At 46.8% G+C, this 21,319-nt stretch overlaps 1 protein-coding gene across 2 annotated transcripts in view; it reads right to left on the bottom strand.

Moving 5' to 3' along the window:
* AKR1D1 (aldo-keto reductase family 1 member D1) overlaps positions 1–16,356 on the bottom strand; it is a 34,147-nt gene extending 17,791 nt beyond the window's left edge. For both annotated transcript variants that reach the window (XM_059816266.1, XM_059816267.1), the window contains exons 1-2: positions 16,264–16,356; positions 579–746 (exon numbers count right to left, since the gene is read on the bottom strand). In XM_059816266.1, the coding sequence (XP_059672249.1) occupies positions 579–746; positions 16,264–16,356 (261 nt within the window). The remainder of the gene's footprint in view (positions 1–578; positions 747–16,263) is intronic.
* Positions 16,357–21,319: the final 4,963 nt, after the last annotated feature.

Below are 21,319 nucleotides of genomic sequence, written 5' to 3'. Positions count from 1 at the left end.
ACTTTTTAATGACAGGTGATACAGTAACTAAGGGTGTAGCTTGATGAGTAATTTTCTGATAGTAGTACCAATGTAAGCACTTGCTGTTCTCCTGCACACAGACACTTGCGTGCACGTGCTTGCTCCCACCCCTTTCATTGTGCAATCTCATGGCAAACCTGTACAGGGAATTGCTCTAACAGAAAACAACTAATTTCCAGGATCACTGTCTGGATCAGGCTCAGCGTGTGACTATACAAACGCGCATGCCAGCACAACATGTGGGACAGTAACAGCTTAGGCAGCACTGCTGAGTGTAGCAATGGTCTAAACTTGCAGGTACTTACAATACTAGGCAGAATGGATCTTGCATGGTTCTCACTCCTAACAGAGCTTTAAATTGAGAACAACAGCGATTCCTGTGCTTTACAGCAAATCTAGTGCTCATAGAGCTCTGATGCATTATGGTAATGCTAGGGAAGAAAAATAAAGGATGTTGGGTCTGGAAGCATGCCAGATGTTGACCACCAGTGTTCTTAAGAAAGCCCATTCATAGAAATCCTGGATTTAATGTAAATGATCTGAGTGCAGCTTCTCACCTTGCCACAGTAAAAAATATCTTCTCGCTTGATCCTTCCTTCAGCAATCTTGTCCCGGATGGCTTGTCCCACTTCATGCTCATTGTAGTAGACAAAGGCACCGTCGATATGGCGGTAACCAGTATCAATGGCAATCTTCACTGACTCCAAACAGGAACCTTTGGGAGTCTAAAGGAGAAGAAAAAGAATAAACATAGTTTCAGCCTCCTGCTCGCCTCTCCTGCAATGCTATAGAGTCCCTGAGATATGCACAAGGTTCATGCTGGAGTTCATCCAGTCTAACCATCCTGTACCTCCCCAGACACCTGTGTTTCAACTTCTGAATAAAAATGTGCTGTGCACTGTTCTTCAAAACTGTTGCAAATATGGAGCAAAGCAAAAAATTCTCTGTGTGTCTGGGAAAGAGAGAGTACTAGAGTCCTCAGCAAGTAGAATTGAATGTATTTGATATGAAAATTATTTCAAAATTTCTTATCTAGAGAGCATTGGTGGTATCACAATCTGAAGGGTGATAGCTCAGGACCATCTACTGGTACTCCCAGTTTTGGACAGTTGCTTTACTGCGTGGCTAAGAACCAGGAGATGCTTTATTGTACATTTATATACATCTTACTTCTTCAGTTTAAGATGAGCCCAAGAAACCTCTTAATAAGTCCAAGTGGCACTTTTGTACTGTGTGCTGCACTTATGTTTACTCATCTTTGCTGAAATTCAGAGTAAGCTTGTTTTTTCAGAACAGTCATATTTTCCATTAGCCAATGTGGCAAGCAAAATAAACATAGGCCAAACCAAGCAAAAAAGCATAAGGCTGGTCACTGAAATAATTTGACTGATCACTGAAATTGTACTGAAGACATCTTATTTTTGCCACACTTTGTATAATGAGGCAGCAGCTCTAAGTGGTGGTGGTCAAGGGCTCTCAGCGACATGTGGCAACACTATTCTCCCACCCTTTTCATAGGCATTGCTCTGCTGCAACAGGGATATCTGACTCACTCAAAGGAAAACTGAAATAGGGTAAGTCAACCTGCTCTGCTGCACTGCTGTCTGCCAGCAGCAAACGCCAAGAGGTGAATTTTTGCTACCTCCAAGTGAAGGGCCAAGACAATGCTGCTTCTCCTCTGAAGAAAACAGATGCCAGAGACATCTGGAAATGAGACAGGATATGAAGAGAGGATTTCAAATTTGTTGGTTTTGCTGGTGCCAAAAAAAGACAAGAAGGACTGGCCATAGGTGCTGTTGGGAAGGATCATTTTTCACCACAGCAATCAGTCTCCCTCCAAGCTGCCCTTTGACAGCAGCCGCTGGCTTGCTTGGCTGGGAGTTTGCCATAAAATAAACAGCTGCTTTTCCATCACCTGATGAACTAGAAGGTGTGAAACTCATAGCTGCCACAGGAAGCTGCAGTGACTAGGGACACTGGTCTGCCCTTCCATGCTCACGGAAGAAAGATCTGTGAAGGACTGCTGAGGACACGTGGGGGTCAACATTTCTGTCTTTCCATCCCAGAGCTGTAGGTTGGTGGCAGGTTATTCTGGAGTAATGAGACTGTACCCCTGCCTGCTCATTCTGCTCTTCAGCATCCTGTCCAGGCTGGCCGCTGTCAGACACAAGTGGACTGACTTCTGTTCAGACGCAGGGGGGACTTTCTGCTCCAGGATGCAGTTCCTAAAGGTTACTTAAAATGCAAAGCTGCTCACGCTTGCCCTTATTCATTACAGACATAAGTGAGGGCTGAGAGGCAAAATGGCACAATTTGGCGTACTAAAGTATTTACAGCAGCGACGACGCAATATTGTCTGCTTAATTGAGAGAGACAACAAAACACTTGTTTGAACGCTCTGCTGCTTTCACTGTGGGAGCCTCCCAAAGGCACGCTCAGTCCCTGCCAGGGCCCTTTCCTAGTTGTTAGTAGGGTGTAATGAAGACTACAGCAGCTAAAAGCCTTTCAGGAGGAGTCAATGGCTAGTTTGCACTTGGGGCATGTTGGGCAGCGTTTCAGAAGCGTGAGGCATGGAGCAGAGACAACCCCCAACATGTCCACTGTTTTGTCCCTGCCTGAACCTGCAAAGAAGGACCTGAGGAAAGCAGCAGGCAAAAAGCTGACATGAGTACTACAAGCCTGCAGTTACTGATGACAGTAACCTCAGACCTCTGTCTCAGCAATGAGATGCACGAGGCTGTAGCCACAGGTGCAAAGCTCAGGCTGACTACCACAGAGCAACGGGGCTCAGCTTAAATACCTTGTGAGCTCAAGGCCAAGTGATGACTAGTTATCCAAAAGAGAAATATATTTTTAAAAGTGCAATCAGTGTTTTCTCTATGAAACCTGTTTTTTCAAACAGTGTGACTTTTAAATCGCTTCAGTCTGTTTGACTTCTACCATTCAAGTGTATGAAAGCAGAACATTTAGAGTACAGTGACACATTACCTTAATACAGATTTTTTTAAAAAAGTTGGTTTTTTTTTTTTTAAATTTTTCCCTTTTGTTGAAGAACCTGAAAATGGGGTGTCGGCCTCATCCTAGGATTTCCTCTCTCTTCTCTTTGCACTCTTGAGAGAATGCATGAACACGGTTCCCAGTCATTTCCTGAAGCTGTAAACTAAGCCCCACAAAGCAAGGAAATGTTGATTATTGAGTTGCGTCTTTTCTCAAACACCAGGGCCATTTTGGTCAGTAACAAAAGCAGAAGGAATAGGTGAAGAAGGGTAGAGTCTCACATATAGGGCAATGGCATAATTGCAGACTTGGGAGGAAGGTGGAACAGAGGAAAATGAGAAAGCTTGCGGTTACTGCACTTGCCTTTGGCTGAATCAGTTAACTTGTGTTAGAGCTGAACTTCTATGTATTTCTTCATCTTTTGCATGGGACTTACACACATCTGTACAAATAATCTTCTGAAAGACTCCTCCACCTCAAGGATTAATCTTATTCTTTAGGGGCTTGAGGAGGCTTTTTTTGGATCAGGCCTTGATTACCAATGGCCGGAGATGGGTTTACATTAAATACAAATGTTTTCATTGCACTAGTTCATTTCATCTGATGTGGTATATTAGTTCTGACAGAGTCTGGTCTAAGGTGCTTCATATAAAATGCAAGACAACCTAGGGAACAGTTTTTGGAAAATCCTGCCTCTATTGAACCATCACAGCTGAAGGCCTGGGGCATCTGCGCGTCTGGAATCTTTATACAATATGTTTATTTTCATTCTAATGGAGAAACTATCATGTCTAGCATTTCACATATGTAATCCTTCCAAATTCTGCATTAACGGGCTGTGGTAAACTGTGCTGATGAGTTGCACAGGCTAATCAAGTTGTGGTTTTGCCACTTTTTAGAAGTGTTGCCTTAAGTGTCTTATCTTATTCCATTGTTTCCTGACAGACCATATTAAAGCTGGATGACTCAGATCACCACTGCTCATCCATCTTTCCATCAGAGAAGGCACAAACCTGGATCTTTCCCCTCTACCCCTCTGCTCAGCCTCTTCTGTCTTTTATGGAAATAAAGTCTTTAATTAGTAGTGACCAGATCAGAGATTACCGACTGAAAACCAACTTTTACTTAAGTGCGGATAGAAGATTGTAATATGACTGCTCTTACATCTCGTGGTGTTGTATAAGGGTCGGCACTTCAATCACAGCAGCTGATGGAGCAGTGCCTCCCAGGCTGCCTGGCCACGGAGCAGCCACCTTTACTCCACGAGGAAAGCCAGACCTCCTCCTCCTTACTTCTCACTAGTGTACGTTACCTAAAATGTGGTTGCCTATGCTGACTACTCATTTCAGGTAGGCCTTTATTCTTGCACCATTTCCAAATAAGCAGGGCTCACGTTTAGAGCAGCACAAATGCCAGATGAGGTACTGAAATGTCTTAGTGCCATAAACCTTTGTGCTTTGTCAGTAGTAATTCAGGATGCTTTGGCCTTAAGACAAATCTTTGCTTCTTTATTACTTTTTATTTAAGTGTAGATAAGAGGTATGCTTGATCCTTAGCTTATAATTAATGTTTCAACTTCTAATCAGTGTGTCCTGCAACTATGCTACTTTGATCAAGGACTGTTGTTTTAGAACTGGAATTTTATGGCCGCTTGTATACTGTAAGTCAGATTTTTATCTTCAGCGCTCTTACAGTCAGTCACTAATTTGTGCTAAAAAAGGTATTAAATTTATTACATGTTTTATGATGAAAGAAAAACTATTTGGTTGACTAGAACCACTTGCTCAATCACTAATAACTCCTTCAATAGCATCTAGGCTATTTTTAAGATCATGGAGTTCATGGAAACAACACACACAATTATTCCCTCTATCAATCAATAGCTTATAAACCTGGTGATTTACCACCACACATGACAGATTAAACCAGCATCTGTTTCTTTCAGGTTCCTTGATAAATAAATACCCTTTACAGAGTTGCACCAGTCTCAGCAACATGTGAGAGCTGAGGAAACAGCACTTCAGGGAAGGAACCATTTACCTTAGTCCTGAGCACCTCACCTGTGTAGTGCAATGGTATCCAGTCCCTCAGCTGGCAATAATGATCCTGGGAGGAAGAGCTTGAGATATTGGGAGAGACAGGGCCATGTCCTGGAAAAATCTGAATGTAGTTGCAGCTGAATTACACAAGAGCTCCAAACTGTGGGCTAAGCGCTCCAGCCCTAACCTATAATTTAAGATGTGGAGCCGCTGTTTAGGAATCTTAGTCAGCTAAATACAGGAAGGGGAAAGTAGGTACATTCCTGGGCTCAGAGCCTCCTTCACCAGAGCTCGGCACTCACACACAGATTCTTATGCAAGTTTCTAGAAGCCCAATTGCTTATTTCCATTTGCCTGTCTTCCGGACAAACTGGCAAAGAGGACTGGCTTAAGATGTTAAGAATAGAGCATAGAAAACGTGTACTGAAGGCATTATAGGAAAGCACAGGTTGAGTTTACAAAGCCAGAGGATGTGAGCCACACAAGGGTACATTCTTAGAATTGTTTAATCTTGTAAAGGAGAAGCTGTACTGTACACCTCTTTCTTGGAAAATGTAACCGCCAGCACATCCCTCTCTCTCGTATACAGGAAAATCTGGCTTTCATCCCCCGGAAGCATTGGCAGCCACCATCCAGGAAGCAAAACCCAGCAAAGGGGTCTCTGCAAAAGCAGGTAGAGCTGAGAATGGAGGCAGAGAGCATAGCTGAAAGCCACAAGTCACTGTGCTGGCCCAGAGCTTTGCTCTGTGTCACGTAGTGCATTGCCTTAGAAAGTGGAGGATAGCAAATGCGCCCAGAGAAGATGGGGGGAATGGTGATGCTTGCTGACTCATGTCACACTGTGAATGAGCATGGACAAGCGGTACCCTTCTCCTCTAGCCTGATGTCCTGTCAGTGGCCTGAAGCATGAGGTTTGATTGCCCATACAATAGAAATTAGATTGCATAACTGCAGATTTAGCATTTCTAGAATTCCTGTGACATAGTTATTCTAGGATTTAGCCAAAGCTGTGTTCAGGAAAGCCTTACTATTGTAGCTGGCAAAGGCTGCTTCGAGTTATTTCTACCACTTGATTGCAGAATCCTCAGTTTCAGGATCGCCGCAACTTTTCACTTGATGCAAATTCACTTAATGCAAGCCTAAGCTAAAGGGCTGCCACGCCTCTCTGTTGGCAGCTAGAGGATTAAAGCAAACCAAGCAAATGATGCACACACCCAGGTCCCATGCTTGTGGTGCCAGCGGGGTGGAGTGGCACAGTTTTCTGAAGAGCTGGAGGACATAATAGCCAGCCGGCCAGCCTGGGAAAGCATGGATCTAACTGGAAGGGTGGGTGCTATCAAAACACCCTTCATACAAGAAATGTGATCCCAGGGATGCATGAGGTACAAAGGGAAGATAAAGCACCAGCTTGTGCAGTAACAGAGGAGAAAGAAAAGGTTGCCAGGAGTTCTTCTACTTCATTCCCTAGAGTTAAAGGGGAGAGGTTTCTGGCGCCTGTTCGAAGAAGTGTTTGCAAAGGCAGATGTAAAACCTGGGGAATTCCACCACCTAGTTAGCTGAACCAACAAAAACTGGCTTTGAAGAAGCCTAGAGAGGCATTTTCTGCACAATGTTTTCAAGTTTTGACAAATGTGGCCTCCTAGGTCAACTGAAGACACAACCCAGATGTTAGCTTCCCGCATGAGCTGTAAGAACATGCTTAAGCTATTCTTCAGAGAACTGCGGGGAATCAGGGACACATGGGAGTGCACAGCCATATTTAACGTATGGAGTCAGTCAGGGACATTTTAGAAAATGGAGGTTTGTCTGGAAAATTGGGCTCTAAATGTTCTTGCTGAAAGGCGTATCTTTCAGTTGTGTTAATTCAGATTGCTCACTTGTAGGGTTTCAGTTTTTCCCCTCTTCAACAATGCCAGTGATTCCCTGTCTGTAAAACGTTCTTCATAGCTTTTATTTGCATAGGAGGGCTTTCCCTGTGGCTCTTGAGCAGGGTTAAAAATCCAGGATGTTTAAAAAGCCAGAGGAAAAGAGAAAAAAAATAATTTTTTTGTGTCAATATTTGGCCTTGATATTATTGCATTGGTAACAGCTAGCTTTGTAGTTTTTGGAAGAGGGGTATATTGAAACAGCTAGTGCTTGTCACTGCAGTATGCAGCTATGGAATGGAAAAGGTATGCTTTCTGTTAGGTTACTTTTCAAACAAGGATCCCTATGACTGGTTTTGGTGCTACTGTCCTAGAAGCTTATCTGGATTAACCTTCTATTAATTTTGGTTCTGGGCTAGTTAAACGCAATTCTACCCTATGTCATAGCCAGACATATAGCTTGGTGGGTGATGTTGGCATCTGATATCCACCATCCAAAAGCCGTACCAACTCCCAGACAAAGTTATCATCTCCTAAATGTCACCTTGCTCTAGGAACGTTTTCCTCTGGAGCGCTCTTGCGGTGTCCAAGTCTGCATGTGTTGGTACCACGTTCAGGAGCCAAATGACGCGGTGCCAGGTTGGCTGTAAGAGCCAGCCCCTCTGCTTGGATTAGGCAGACATCGCTGCGCTGGGGCCAGGTGATTATCTGGCTGTCAACGGTTTCATTAGTAGAAATCCTCCGCTCTGGGGGGAGATACATCTCTTGGTCCTGGAGTAGCCTGAAAACATTTCCACATAGCAGCTGAGATGTCAGCGTAGGTTAGAGGTAGTATGTTTTTAAGAAGAGGTTTTTTGAAGGCTTATAGTTTAAGGCATGCTCAGGTTTGAGGGGGGAAGTAATAATCTACTCCTCAGAGCAAACTAAAAAATCCACCATTTTGCAGGACTAGAAATTTTGTGCCCATTTGGCTCAGAAGTCCTCCACAGGTTGATGAACTTTGTAGCTAGAAAGTTAGTCTTTCATTCATCCTCATCTACAAGGCTGGGCCCATCCTTATCAGGCATTTTACATGTTGACTGTTTCAGTAAATGCAGCTTTTAACCTGCCACATGTGATTAGACACTAATTGTGTTTATAGCTGGAAACACCACAGAAGCTCTTGGCACGAAGTAGAGATTAGTCATACTAGCAATTTGTTTTCTATTAAGCTTCAGGATTCATAGAAATGAAGAACCACAGAGATTTCAGCAGAGAAGATACATGGAGGTAAACGAGCATTTCTGCAAATTCAACAGTGTCTGAGAGCCATGGGTCTTGTGCAAATCAAAGTCATAAGAACAAAGCTTGTGTCCTCCAGAAAGCTGCGTGCAAGAATCTTTCCTCCAGCTTGACAGAGCGTGATAAGTCATTTTGTCAAATCCAACTTTAAAATCTGACTTTAATGGTTAAAGTACAGTTCTTACACAAAAGCTAGGAGTTTTTGAGCCTGCCACATTTCAGAAAAAAGCAGCTACCTTTTCTGATTACCTGTTTTTTCTAATTAGATGATTTAATTTTCCTTTCTTAATGAGATAAAGATGCAATCTTGCATTTATGCAAGCCAAAAATGTTCCATTGTACAACATGAGATTACAGGGAGATAGCAGGAATTGAGGCGTCAAGAGGTGGTTGCAGGGAGGGGAGGAGAGGTCATGGCTAAACACCAAGAAGACAAAATTTTGAAGGCACAGAAATGTAGAAAGATTGTTCCAGCAGCAGAACAGAAAAGTTATATGGCAGGGGAGAAAAAGTGAATGTAAGATAAACAAACTCTGCTTTTTGTAGGTGCTGTTAAAGCAAGTATGAAAGGGAACTTCAAAATGTGTCATGCAACATTACGTTTTCAGCAAAAGTCATTCATGAAAGCAGAATTTGTCCGAGACCCTTTTGATTTAGTGCATTCTTCTACTCTGTACCCTCACCTATTTAGTATGAGAAGTCTGATCTGTGAAAGCAATATCTTAAGTCTTCATCTGTTCATACCTCATCTTCTGGCATATTTGCCATCTGTGTAGCAAACAGCAGGGATGGATTAAGACAATAATACAGCCCAGAGCTGTTGCAGTTTCTTGAATCCTCACGCAGACTCCTTCTCCTGTATCTTCTTACTCACGGTGCTTTTGATTGTGTTTCCAGCGAGCAGCCGTGCTCCTGCCCAAGAGCCACGTTGTTCTGCTGCCTGCTAAAAGCTGATGCCTGCTACTCCGCCTCCTCAAGGCATCTGGGGACCAAATACCAAGAAATCCTGCCTTTATCCGCTCTTGGCAACTGGGTCTTAGTAACTGTGACTTAGTCAAGGAATAAGGAGTAAATCTGAGAGATTAAGCAACAAGGGCATCACTCAACACCAGGATACCAGCCACCAAAGGAAAGGCGTCCCATCTATGGTCTGTGCAAGTCAAATCATCCGAGTGTGGTTTAGTCCTCCAAGCATGAAACTAACTGAGTCACGACTTTGTCAGTGAGTGATCTGGCTACAGATACATGGTTTTGGGATAAATATCATTCAGCGTGAAGGCTAGGCTAAGAGTTTACTAACAGGCAGGCAAGGAGTGCTCTGGGACGCGCAGCAGATAGTCACAGTTCTCTTCCTGGGCTGCAGTAACATATCTCCTTCCCTTCTGCCCTTGCCTCAAGTGTACAGATCTTGGTTTGGGAGTATGGTTTTAGGATATCCTTGGAGACCAAGGGAACAGAAGGCCACCCTCTGAAACATCTCAGAAATCCCAACCCTGAAAGGCTGCGTGTTGCTATGTGTTGGCCAGCCGTGGCTCCACTGCTCCAAAGCGCTCCCTGAAGACAAGAAGAATTAGTACTGCATGAGGTAATACTGCTGCTTAAAAAGCAAATGGCTTGAGAAAGCCAGCGGTGGTTACTGAAAGGGACTGTAAAGGGGCACAATGTCCTTTGGAAAGGCTGGTCAGGGGACATGGCCCAACAACTTCAAAAAAAATTCGTTTTGGGAACTTTCTTCACTTCTTAAGTTCAGAGCATAAATATGAGGCTCTGAAGCCAAATATCCCAGCTGACTCCCCCCAGCTCTTTTCAAATCAGGTTCCCAATAGCCTTTTTAGGGAAGAAAAAGGCAAAGTATCTCTTTGGCCTACATCTGTGGTGATTTCATGCAGGTTCATAGAGATCACTTCATTACGGAGCTAACTTCAGACTCAGTGCTTGCTGAGTTCAAACACATATTCAAGTGTAATTGTTCACATTAAAAGAACCGTGGTATTTTCTTTATATATTTATTTTAATAGCCTGTTGTGGGAGGTAAGCTAAGGCTGTAAGGACACTTGCATGTTAAGGCAGTTCCTGCTCTTGCCATTGCCTCTCTTATCTCTTTCAAGAAAAAATCTAGAAGCCAAATGGGAGGTTTACCTCAGGAGGAAGGAGGAAGACAATTGTCTGAGTCAGAGAAGGAGAAATTCGTAGGGAAGAGATCAACAAGTGGAAGCCTTTAAGCTTCAACCCTGTCTCCAGAGGTCTCAGGTGTCACTCCTGCCTGGGACTTCCAATACATGACCCATTTTGTAGCTTTGGGTCAGGCCAGCTGACTTTCTCTACAAGTCACCTGAAATCATTGCTGTCTCCAGCCGATCACGTTTCAGAAGCAGGTGATGGCCAGGAGGAAAACAGAGGGGATTAAATTGGATGTTATCCCCCCTTTACTGCAGCTCAGAGGTCCAGATTGCATCATGGGGACAAGTCATTTATTGCCTCTTTGGACTTAAAGGTAGCCTACAGCAGCTCCAAAGGCAGGCAGCCTGCAGCAGAGATGCAGCCTGCGCCGTTAAGAGCAGTTGAAACAGTTGTGCGCGTGCATCCTCTGTGAGGAGCTTTTTGGCATAAAAGCTCCTACAAGAGCACTAGGGGCTGTTAGGCCTGTACAACGAAAAGTTACTCTGTTCAGCTTCTAGCCTGGGTGTAAAAAGTAATTCAGGGTGCCAAAACAGTGTTTTTACTTATCCAAAACAGATTTTTTAACTTGGTCACTCAGATTGGATACGGGAGCCCTGGGTGAACTTTTCCTCTCCCTGATTCAAAACAGCAATTTCTTAAACAAAACCCGGACTGTCTGGGCGCTCACAAGGGTTACTTTGTGGTATTTAAGGATTTGGGGAAACGAGTCTCTCTCCCTCCTGGCTGGATGCCATACCAAGTTCTTCAGCATCTGAAGCTGTGAGGCTGGTGGGCAGCGTGCTTTCCCGTGGGGAGGGTGCTCCTCCCGCTCCAGCCTGTGCGTGTTTCTTCTTGTTTCTCTCTAGCTATCACATACCCCCATGACCATGTTATTTCCCTGGGCTGTGTGGTATGAATTTAAGCCATAGAGGCAGAGAGGAGGACTGAATCTGATTTCCCACTGCCCGTGTGGATTCCCCTACCAGCGGGCTATTCAGGGAAAGGCAACTGCTACCTCCAACTGCTTTAATAATCCTTTGATTCCTTAGCTTGTACTGCCAGTGCCCAAAATGAAATGCTTTGCCATTTGTTTTGCATGAAAATATTCCACAAAACTGCTTCCAATTTATGAATGGATTTGGCTACCTCAGAACCTCATTTTTAGCAAAGTCACAACTTGCCAAAAACCCTCAACCAGTGCTATTCTTGAGCGCTTTGCCCAATCTTATGTTTCAGAAGCAGCGCCTGTGTACAGTGTGGTTGCTATAACCTTCCCTCCAAGCCCTCTACTCCCTCAGTCAAAACAGGAAGGCAGGAGAGAAGCTGTGGCCAAGGCCCCTTGACCTTCCAGGGAGACAGCAAGTATTTATGTGGAGGCACTGGGCTGATGATCTTAGCTGTGTTGACAGGGATGAGTTATAAAGTGAAGCAGGCATAAGTGCAGTTTTAACGAGGCATAGGATTTCCAGGATTTCGGAGTGTTTTTAGCACCTTTCCCCTCTGAGCCTGCTCGTCCCCATGACCCATCCGCTTCCACATGGGTACCAGTACCATACAACGGGCTGTGCTGGGAGCAGAGCACCAGTGCAGGGAGGTAGTGGGAGCCCGGGGAGCTGATCCGGCTCTGCTGCAGCAGGGAGCCATGCCATGGGCTCATCGAGGCAGCTGTCCTCCTCCGCCCTCCCCTCCTGCCCCCGTGGGGCTGCTCTCTCCCTGCCCCCCCCCATCCATTTAATACCTCGGAGAATTGGGTCAACGGCTTGGGGGCCCTCGGGGAGGGAAAGCTGGACTCTGCGCATCTGCTGGAGCCTTGGCCGAGCCGCTCCTGCACGCACGGGGCTTTGCCAGAAGGATCTGCAGAGCCAGACAGAGGCAGGATTGGCCTCAAATTTTAAAGCCGTCTAGAGGGTCTTGATAGTCCAGATTCACTGTTCCCACTGTGGCTCCTTCCCAGACCCAGGAGGAGATGGGACATTTGGGGAAGGGAAGAGAGAATAAGGGAAGGAGTCAGTGACTGGGATTTTCAGTGTTTCGCTTGAGTCCGTCCTTGCTAGACAAACAGCCTAGTTTACAGCAAGACTCTGATACAGCTTATGCGTTTCCTTCCCTGGGTGAAGGAGAATACAAAATCAACTTCAACACGCTGAAATCTGCACCAAAAAGCAAAGCAAGCTTTTTAATGATACAATTATTACCTTCCCTTAAAGATAGGAAACACCAACTAAAGCAGCAAAAAATTATTTCTAAGTGCTTTTTTTAAGTAACAGCCCAAATTTATCACTAATTCCATGACCCAGTGAAGACTCCTTTCTTTCTGCTAACAGAGGAGCTGATAGCAAATGGATTCATTGCACTTTCTGGCTGTGGTAGGAGAATAAAGCAAAGAGAAACCGCCAACATTGCACTACCAGTGTTTTCAGTCTCAAAGAATTAGCTCAATTGACTGTATTCAGTCAGAAGAAAAGCTCTCTTACACCTAGGGGGAAAGAGTGTTCAATTAAAATTAATCTGATTATCAAATAAATGTTTTCCACAGTGGTCCAGCTCTGCTCCAGTTGAGTGATGTACTTCTTTGAGTCAGTAAACTTGTACATGGGACCAAATTTCAGTCAATAGATTTATTTTTTGTTTCATGTTTCACAACTGGAGAAGCATGACTTATCTCCCAAAGCCATCTTTGGGAGAACAATTAAGTTAAGATGAGCAAGGCAAGCTGCTGACACATTTCAATTCTGAAGGCACTGCTGTGCAGTTTATCCAGACAAAGCCCGAAACGTGAAAGCTGGCCTCCTGCCTCTGTTTTCTTGTAACCGACCATCGGAGAAGCCGAGTTCCCTGCTCCGAGGCTAACCAGATCTGCCTGGTTTGCTTAACCAGTGAGCACATTCCTGCACTTCAGGAAGAACACTCCAGGCTCATTACAAGCTACTGGACTATAGCGTGAAATTGAGAAAACAGATTTGTTTTGGACAAGCTGCTCTGACATGGAGGTGCCAGGGTGAATAACCTTTGGGGAAAAAAAAAAAAATCTGCCTCCAAAAGCAAGATGAATAATCTGACAAATTAATGGCTCTGTATTTTATATCGAAGCACAAAATGACTAGAAGTTGCAGAGACCTGACTCATGAGCAGAAATAGCATGCTGGGGACGGCTGGCACTGTTGCTACCGCCAGCTGCCTGCCCCCACTGCTGGAGAATGGGTGGCTCAGATGCTGCTGCTTAAGCAATTCAGCCACAAAAGGCTACAGCTAAGCATTTTAAGGGAAACATGTCAGTGCTAGTTTATAGCCTCGCTTGTTAAGATAAACCTTGAAACGGTCCCGAGTTGCCACAAAGCCTTTCAGCTCTCTAGGCAGGAGGAAAAGGACAGAAACCTCTCCAGGCATCCCGGTGGAAGTTGCGCCAGGCACAAGTCGGCACTCGGCAGAGCAGCTTGTCCCAGCTAAGCGGCACTTGGCTGCCATGGCAAGGTGTTGACAGAAGCCCCCCCTGTGTCCTCTTATCAGCAAAGCAGCCTGTTTGAGATGGGCAAGCTTTAAGCCGTGAACTATTTAAACGTTCTGCCCCATCACCGACCAGTAGCTGCAAACAATTCTGAAACAAATCCCATCGCACCCTGCTACCCTTTTTCCCCAGCTGCCCTCTGTGACAAGTTCCCCGACTCAAATACGCAGTCCTAATCCTAGCGTAAAGCTTCAGCCCGGCTCCTCCAGATAAACCCACAGTATTTCACCTGGTCTTCTGTGAAAATGAGACTTTTCCAAGTGCCTTATCAGTGCTGCTTTCTCTACCTCTTCTCTGCTCCTCCTCCCACCCATAACTTTATAACACGTTTATCACGTAGAAAGAGAAAGACAGCTCAGAAAAATCAAACTCCTACAAACACGGGGGGAGGGAGAATGGGTGGTTGGGTATATGCACCCATCCCCACTGAGGGTGCAGTTACACAGCAGCTTCAATTGCTCTAAATTGGAGTTGCTGTAGCAATGCCCTGCCTGCATCGTCCTGTCATCCCCCCCTTCTGTCACCAGAAAACAAAGGAGGTACGTAGGAAAAGCAAAAAGCCACCATCCGGCGCTGATTCAGCTGAAAAACAGCCCTACCTAAAAATGATTCATTTTTGCTGTATGAGCTCCATGTAAAGGCTCACTGTCCACCTTGACCCATGGGAGGGCAAAGGAGGCAGCAGGGTTTTGCAGGGCTGGAGGAGGAGAAGGAGCAGGACCGTTGCATGCTGATTTTGGGATGTTTGAACTTCTGCAGAACGAACTCTTAGCGGGGTTATAGCATTGCCGAGAAGCTGCCTCCAAAAGGGGAATCCCTTCTGCCTCCCCTCTCAGCTCCTGCTGCTCTGAGCTCCCTGCCTGAGCCGGGCTAATGCCACAGCATCGGGCAGTGGCTCATCTGGGCTGCACGCAGGAAGCACAGCAAAGCAGGAGCATCCCTTCTGCTGGCAGCCTCATTTTTCTCAGCTTAAAAGTACTGTAAAATTGCAGCTCGAGGGTTGAGGGCATCATATACAAGTCTGGAAAGAGAGGCTTCAAGTTTGCTCAGAGCTGTTTTGTCACTGAATTATGCAACGTTCTGCTTTGCTACATTAAAACTCCTGTTAGAGAGCTTAATTTTGTTTCACTCACTGTTAGTTAAAGAACGCACTAGCTGAAAATATCTCCAGAAACTCTAGTGATGGGGGGGACGGTGCCCAGCCTCTGAAATTGCGGATTCCCACTCATTCTTCCCATGTAAACCAGCATTGTTAACCAGGGACATCTGCAGCCCTGGGGATTTCTTACACCCTTTCTGCATCACTTAGGCACTGCCTGCAGCAGTGTTTATTGAAGATCTTCTTCAACACTGTTATTAATATACCATAGTACAATTACTGGTGGTTAAATGGCTTTAATCAAGAATTTTCTTTAAAAAGGTGTTTTTAAATACCTTGTGGTATGTGGAGTCATACACACAATATTGCATCTCAACTCTGATACTATTACACAAGAAGGGTTCTGGCCACAATATCTCTGTTCCGACTCTTCAAACAAACAAAAGAAGAACTGCTGAAAGATCAGGCAGTTTAGGAGAGCGAAAGGCAGCAGCCAGCGAGTTGCCTTTGTGCTCCCAGGTGAGCAGAGGGAAGAAGCATCAGCTGTGCTTCCACCGCCTCGATGCAGCCGAAGCAGCGACAGTTAGATGGGATGCCTGCCCGGGACACGCAAAACCGAAGGATGCAGAATATTTGAGAGCGGTTTGGCCGCTGGCAGTCAGCTGTGGGAGCCGCAGGAATCAGGATGCAGGAATTTGGGTCTTTGTTTCAGGAACATTCCTTGGAAAGTGTCGGGGCCAGCTGCAAGACGGACCGAAATCCCTCATCTTATCTGCGCTCGGCGCAGGGGGGCAGCGGGGCCAGCCCGGGGGACCCGGCGGCACCGTCCCTCCCGGCTCCGGGCTTCCCGGGACCGAGGGCTGCGGGCTGCCCTGCCAAGGAGCCGGCGCTCGCTGGGTGCCACATCCCGTCCCGCTGACCGCGGCGGCCCCGGGGCCGCACCGCCCGGACCCCCAGCCCCCGGGGCAGGGGCAGGGGCAGGGCCGCTCCCGGCCCCCCGCGCCCCCTCCCCGTGCGCCCACCAGCGCGGAGCCGGGCGGCCGTGCGGGGCGGCGGGCAGCGCACCGCGAGCTGGGCGGGATTTTTCTTTTCCCACCTTTTCCTCCCCTGCGCGCTGCGCTCTGCCCGCAGTGCTCACGGGAGGGCTCGGGCTTTAACTTTGCAAGGGGAAAGGAGCAAAAAGAGGAGAAGCCGGGAAGGGAGGAAAGGAGGGGGGAATGAGGCGGGTAGCCCCGGCTCGGGGGGTCTGCAGCGAGGGCGGCCGCCACCTGCCCCCGCCGGCGGCCCGCGACTTACTTTCTGGGGGTCAGCGTAGGTGCCCAGCCCCAACAGCGGGATGCTGTTCCCGTCGCTCAGCGGGACGCGGTGGCTCTCGGCTGTCAGGTTCATAGTGCCGGCAGGTAGGGCTGTCCCGAGCCTGGGGCTGCCTCCGCAGGGGCGGGAGCCGCCGCGCCGCAGCCAACCGCGGCCCCTGCGCACCGGCACCCACCGACCGACCGGACCGACGGCCGAGGTACGAACTGCGCGCTCCCGTCGGCGGGGAGTGCCTTTTGGGGGGGCTGAGCCACGTGTGCCCGCGGCGGCCCTGCACCGCGCACCGCCGCGCACCGCCCCGCGCCCCGCCCCGCCGCGGCCACCGGCGGCCCCCGCGCACCGCCCCGGGCCGGTCCCCGCGGACCCCCGGGCCGGCCCTGCCGAGACCCCCGCGGGGTCACTCCGGCAGAAGCTGCGCGCAGGGCAAAGGCTGCTCCACGTGAAAGTCAAGGCGGGCCGGTGGGCATCCTGCACCCTGGGGGGCCGGGGGGGTCCTGCCCGCTGCCAGTGAGCCCCCCCGGGGCCGCCCTGCCCGGAGCTACTGGCGAGGGGTCCATCCCCGCCTGCCGGGTGTCTGCCCTGCCCTCCCCGCGGCAGCAGGGCACGGGCTTCCCAGACTTTGGGGTGGCAGGTCTTGGAACTTCTCCCACAGATGTGTAAAGCCCTTTTTTGAAAGCTCAGATTCGGGGCTACCCAGGACTCTGTGTCCTCCGGGGACAGTTTCCACCTCTCCTTTCCAAGGCTACAGGTCACAGGTTGAAAACCACTGCTGTAGGGGCAAGGAAGCAGTGAAGAAAATCCCAGACAGGAGGCTGGTGAATAGTTCCTCTGCCTCAGCATGAGTCCCAAATTACAGCGAATGGGCTCAAGGTCCTCACAGTCTGGTTCTGCTCCGCTGTGGAAAAAATTAATGTATTTCCTATCACTGATATCCCAGAAGGGGACAACGCCCTTTACAAAATTCAACCCAAGGCTCTTACTGCCCTTTCTGACTGTCATAAAACACTCAGTGCTACACCTTTACACCACTCTGCAGAGGTGGACCCTGTCCTGAGTCAGCTACTTTGTGTCCTTCAACTGTGTCTCTGCTGAGTTCTCCCCATTTGATTTTGAAGTGTGTGGTCTTATATGTCTTCCTAGATCAACATGAAATTAAGCCCTCAGAGAACATTATTCCTCAGCCATGACAATGCCTTTTGCCTGGCAGATTATTTTATCTCCTCTAATACCCCACTTAGCTTTCTGTGCATGGTAATAGTTCAGCAGGTTATGCAATTCCAAGAGGGGTTAATGGATCCCTCATGATAAGTTATCTTTGCAGCGTTCTTGAAATCAATAGGTGCGCACTAGTTTGCATTTGGGGAAAGGGTTAGTGGCTGTTAAGGCTGGGGACCTACCTGGAGAACACCCTACCAAGAGACCCTTTTAGCGTTACAAGTCAGATACCTGCAAGGGTCTCCAGTGAAGATGGGAAAATTGCCACTTTTACTGGTAGGAACGTGCCAAGCAGCTCATGACTAAGTGCAAGCCCACTTGATCCCTGCCCAAAAATTCCTAGATAGCCAGGACTTCCTGCAGAATGAAGGTAACATGCTGTGATGTAAAACGCTCCTTGGGAGGTGGGCTGAGTGGGGCTGAAGCTTTCCCAACAGCATGTGCTTTACCTGCACAACACAAAGCAAAGAACCCAGAGATGACTGGGTTCTCATCTCAGGGGGGAAGCTGGAGCAAACTACAGCCTGGCTGTAGTTACTGTGGGCAGTCTGGACCTGCAAGACCCTGTCTGCATGTTGTTGCAAGCTGTAGGTACCTGCGGGTGCAGGTATTTACATGTGACGTGGAGGAAGGGAACCCAGCGATCTCTTCCATGCCTCCCTGTTGTTCCCATGTAACTGGGTACCACTTTCTTGCTACAGGAGTAGTTCTTACCTCCTCTCTCCATGCCAACCATGCCTAAGCACACTCTGTGTGTTTGTAGGAGGACGAGTAGATGCCAGCATGTGGAACACACTGCCGCACCTCTGAGCTACAGCTCTCGTTCTGCAGTATTTCCAACAGAGGAGCAAAAGCACAGAGAGAGGTGGAAATGGGGTGAGTAAAGAAGAGACTGATGTGGCAAAGGACATTGAGAGACCTCCCCATTTCCAGCCCCATACTAGTATCCCATAAAGAGGCCCTGCTGCCAAGTGGCTGATTTCTACCCCTGAGCTCCCACGCTCCAAGTCCACCCCAGAACCCACTTTTCCATAATTCTTCCCAATCCAGCAGCTTGCAGGGGTCCATCCAGCTGCTTGAGGGGTATTTTACAGCACAGCTCGCTCATTTGCTTCAGACTCGGAGCACATCCAGCTTGATCACGTGCTCTGGCATCAAAGCAATGTGTGCCCTGAGCTGCGCGTGATCCCAGGCTAAGCAAAGCACGACTGTGTCTGTGGTGCCTGTCCTGGGCAAGTGAGCAAATGTAAGGAGCGTCTCTGGCAGGAATACGCTAACATGATACACGATAGCCCTCGGCGACAACTGGGAAAGAAGGATTGACGGACTTGCCATAATTCACAGAAAAGGGAGCTTGGGCAGGAGAACAACTCCTACTCTTAGCAAGAGTGGGGCAAAGCGGTCCATCGCATGGCGAGGCACGCCAGGCAGCCCCAGGCACCCTGGCCCTGCTACAGGCAGGAGCCCCCCAGCACTCGGCGGGGTCCGGTTAACAGACAGCCGTGGGGTAACAGCCAAAAGTCACCTCTCTTCCAGATTCACTGCTAGACCGGTCCTCATGCAATTCAGCCAATGTGCTTGTCAGAGAAATTGGAGAGAGGCAGAAGGTTTTACAAATCCTTCCCCCCACCCCCATGCCTTAACCAACAGCAAATAGTGCGAACACTTTTTACACATGCGACTTTTTAATTCCCGTAGCAGCTCTAGCTCCCTACCCTACTATTTTAATGCCTTTGCAGATTTTATGTTAAACCCCAGAAAACAGATAGGAAAATGCATTTTCTCCATTTACATCTGAGTTACTAACTCGAAATAGCGTTATTTCATAGAAGCTAGAAATACTAGTGCATTTTTAGCTGCTGCTGAGCATCCTTTAAAGAACAAAGGGAGATGAATAATGCAGCCCAGAGCCTGTTGCATGTAATTCTTGTTAGTAACAATTTCTGCTAGCTGTTCAGGGGGGAGTACAGTTCTCGGTTTCAGAGTTTAAATGACTTGACCAGACTTTTTACGAGGACATAGTATCTAGCAAACTCCAACTGCAAAACAACGCAAGTTTCTAGAGGCAAAGCTTTGGCTGCTGATTGTTGTTGATCAGCAACTACTCAGGAGCTTTTATAAAATGCAGATGTGATCTCAGTTCTTTCTCTAGGAAACAAAAACAATGAGGTTTCAGCCTGGCCTTACTAGCAAGTAATGAGAATTACCATCCTATTGACACAAGTTTGCCGTCTCTAGCAAAGCCTGTGAAGCACACAAAAACATCTTCAAAAGCAGCTAAAGCAGGTTCACGATTCCTGGATCAATGGCACAGAGTTTTATAGCTACATTAGTCATCTCAGACAAGTAAAGAGTCGGGATTTGAAAAGCAGCATCTTATACCTAAATGTGGGTTCCCCCCCCCCCATATACTCACACCAACAAAATAGATAAAAAAATATAAAGAAATATTAGATATAAGTTTTTACAGGAAAAGTAGATCAGACACCTGGGGTTCCTTACTGTTAAAAAATTGCAGAAATCTCAGGTAAAGTGCTTAACGGCCTCCTCACCTGAACAAAACTTGTCAGTAATCTTTTAAAGTAAAGAGGTTCCCCTTTCACTCATTTTATCTCAAATTGCTGAGTATCCTGGGAACAAGAGAAAATGTGTGAGGCCTTTAAATATAACCTCCCCGGTTCTTGGAGGATAAAAGGTGGAGATGAGAAGGAGTCGTCAATTGGGAAGAACTGGCCTCGTCATCTTCCAGGTTTCATGTTTTCCCTGAGATTTGAGGGTTGCCCCCTTTTTTCTTTTTTTTTTTAGCAAGCTGTTGTTTTGGACAAGGCGAGATGTTAAAAATAGTACTCTGCTGGATTTTGTAAATCTGGGTGTGTTTACACATTGTAGATTAGATTAGTGAGATTCTAGAGGTGGGTGACCTGTAGTGCCTAAAAATTAGCTTCTTTAAAAGGGAAAATAGGAAATACTTTTATAATACATGTATGTCTCTACTAGATAAAAAGTGCATGTTGCTACACTGTTTCTGTTTTCTGTGTGAGCCATGCTCCACTCTATGTGTAATTATCTGCTAGAATGTATACTCTGCATGTGTTTTTGGTTAAAATTTCTTAAAACACGGTCTTAAAGTCTGCATATTTTCAGCCTAGTCCTTTAATAACTCACATAAACTAGCACGTGTCTGCTGTGCATGTGGAATATCTATTTATAATATATATTTTCAACTATTTAGCTTAGAGATTTTGGTAGCACGTGTCATGACTAATATTTCTTTTCTTTTTTACCATTAAATAGGATAAACTAATACATACCAAGAAAAACTTCTAGTTCACTTTTTAACTCTAAGAAATAAGGTCTGTGTAGTGTTTTGTAGGACGACTATAAATGAAGTGAGGTTTTTTTTCTTGCTACTTCTTTCAGTGTGGAAACAAATGGTATAAACTGAACTGGAGAACATTTCTTCTCTGGAACAAAATGTTGTAGCATGTTCCTACTCTTTATTCTCAGATTCCAATTATCATCCCATATGTCATGGTATAGTTCTCAAGGACACCCAGTGAAAGGAGTGGTACCTTATACCGCCTGTGTGATTCCCTCCCTTAGTGGCCAAGGGGCTTCTTGTATGGAAGCATTTGTGATCTTTTCCCTTTGATCATGTTTGTTGCACAATGAGGCTGATCACAGCCGGGATAACAGCCTAGGCTTTGTTCGGAAGTGCGATATAATACCTTCTTGGCAGTTTCTATGCAAACGCTTTTCCCCTAGCTCCCACTGGTGCATGTAAACTACTTTGCAAACAATGAAACACTTAAATGACGTGCTC

Source organism: Gavia stellata, chromosome 4, assembly GCF_030936135.1.
Source record: "Gavia stellata isolate bGavSte3 chromosome 4, bGavSte3.hap2, whole genome shotgun sequence".
Taxonomy (NCBI): Eukaryota; Metazoa; Chordata; class Aves; order Gaviiformes; family Gaviidae; genus Gavia; species Gavia stellata.
This window is presented reverse-complemented; position numbering and strand designations above follow the sequence as displayed.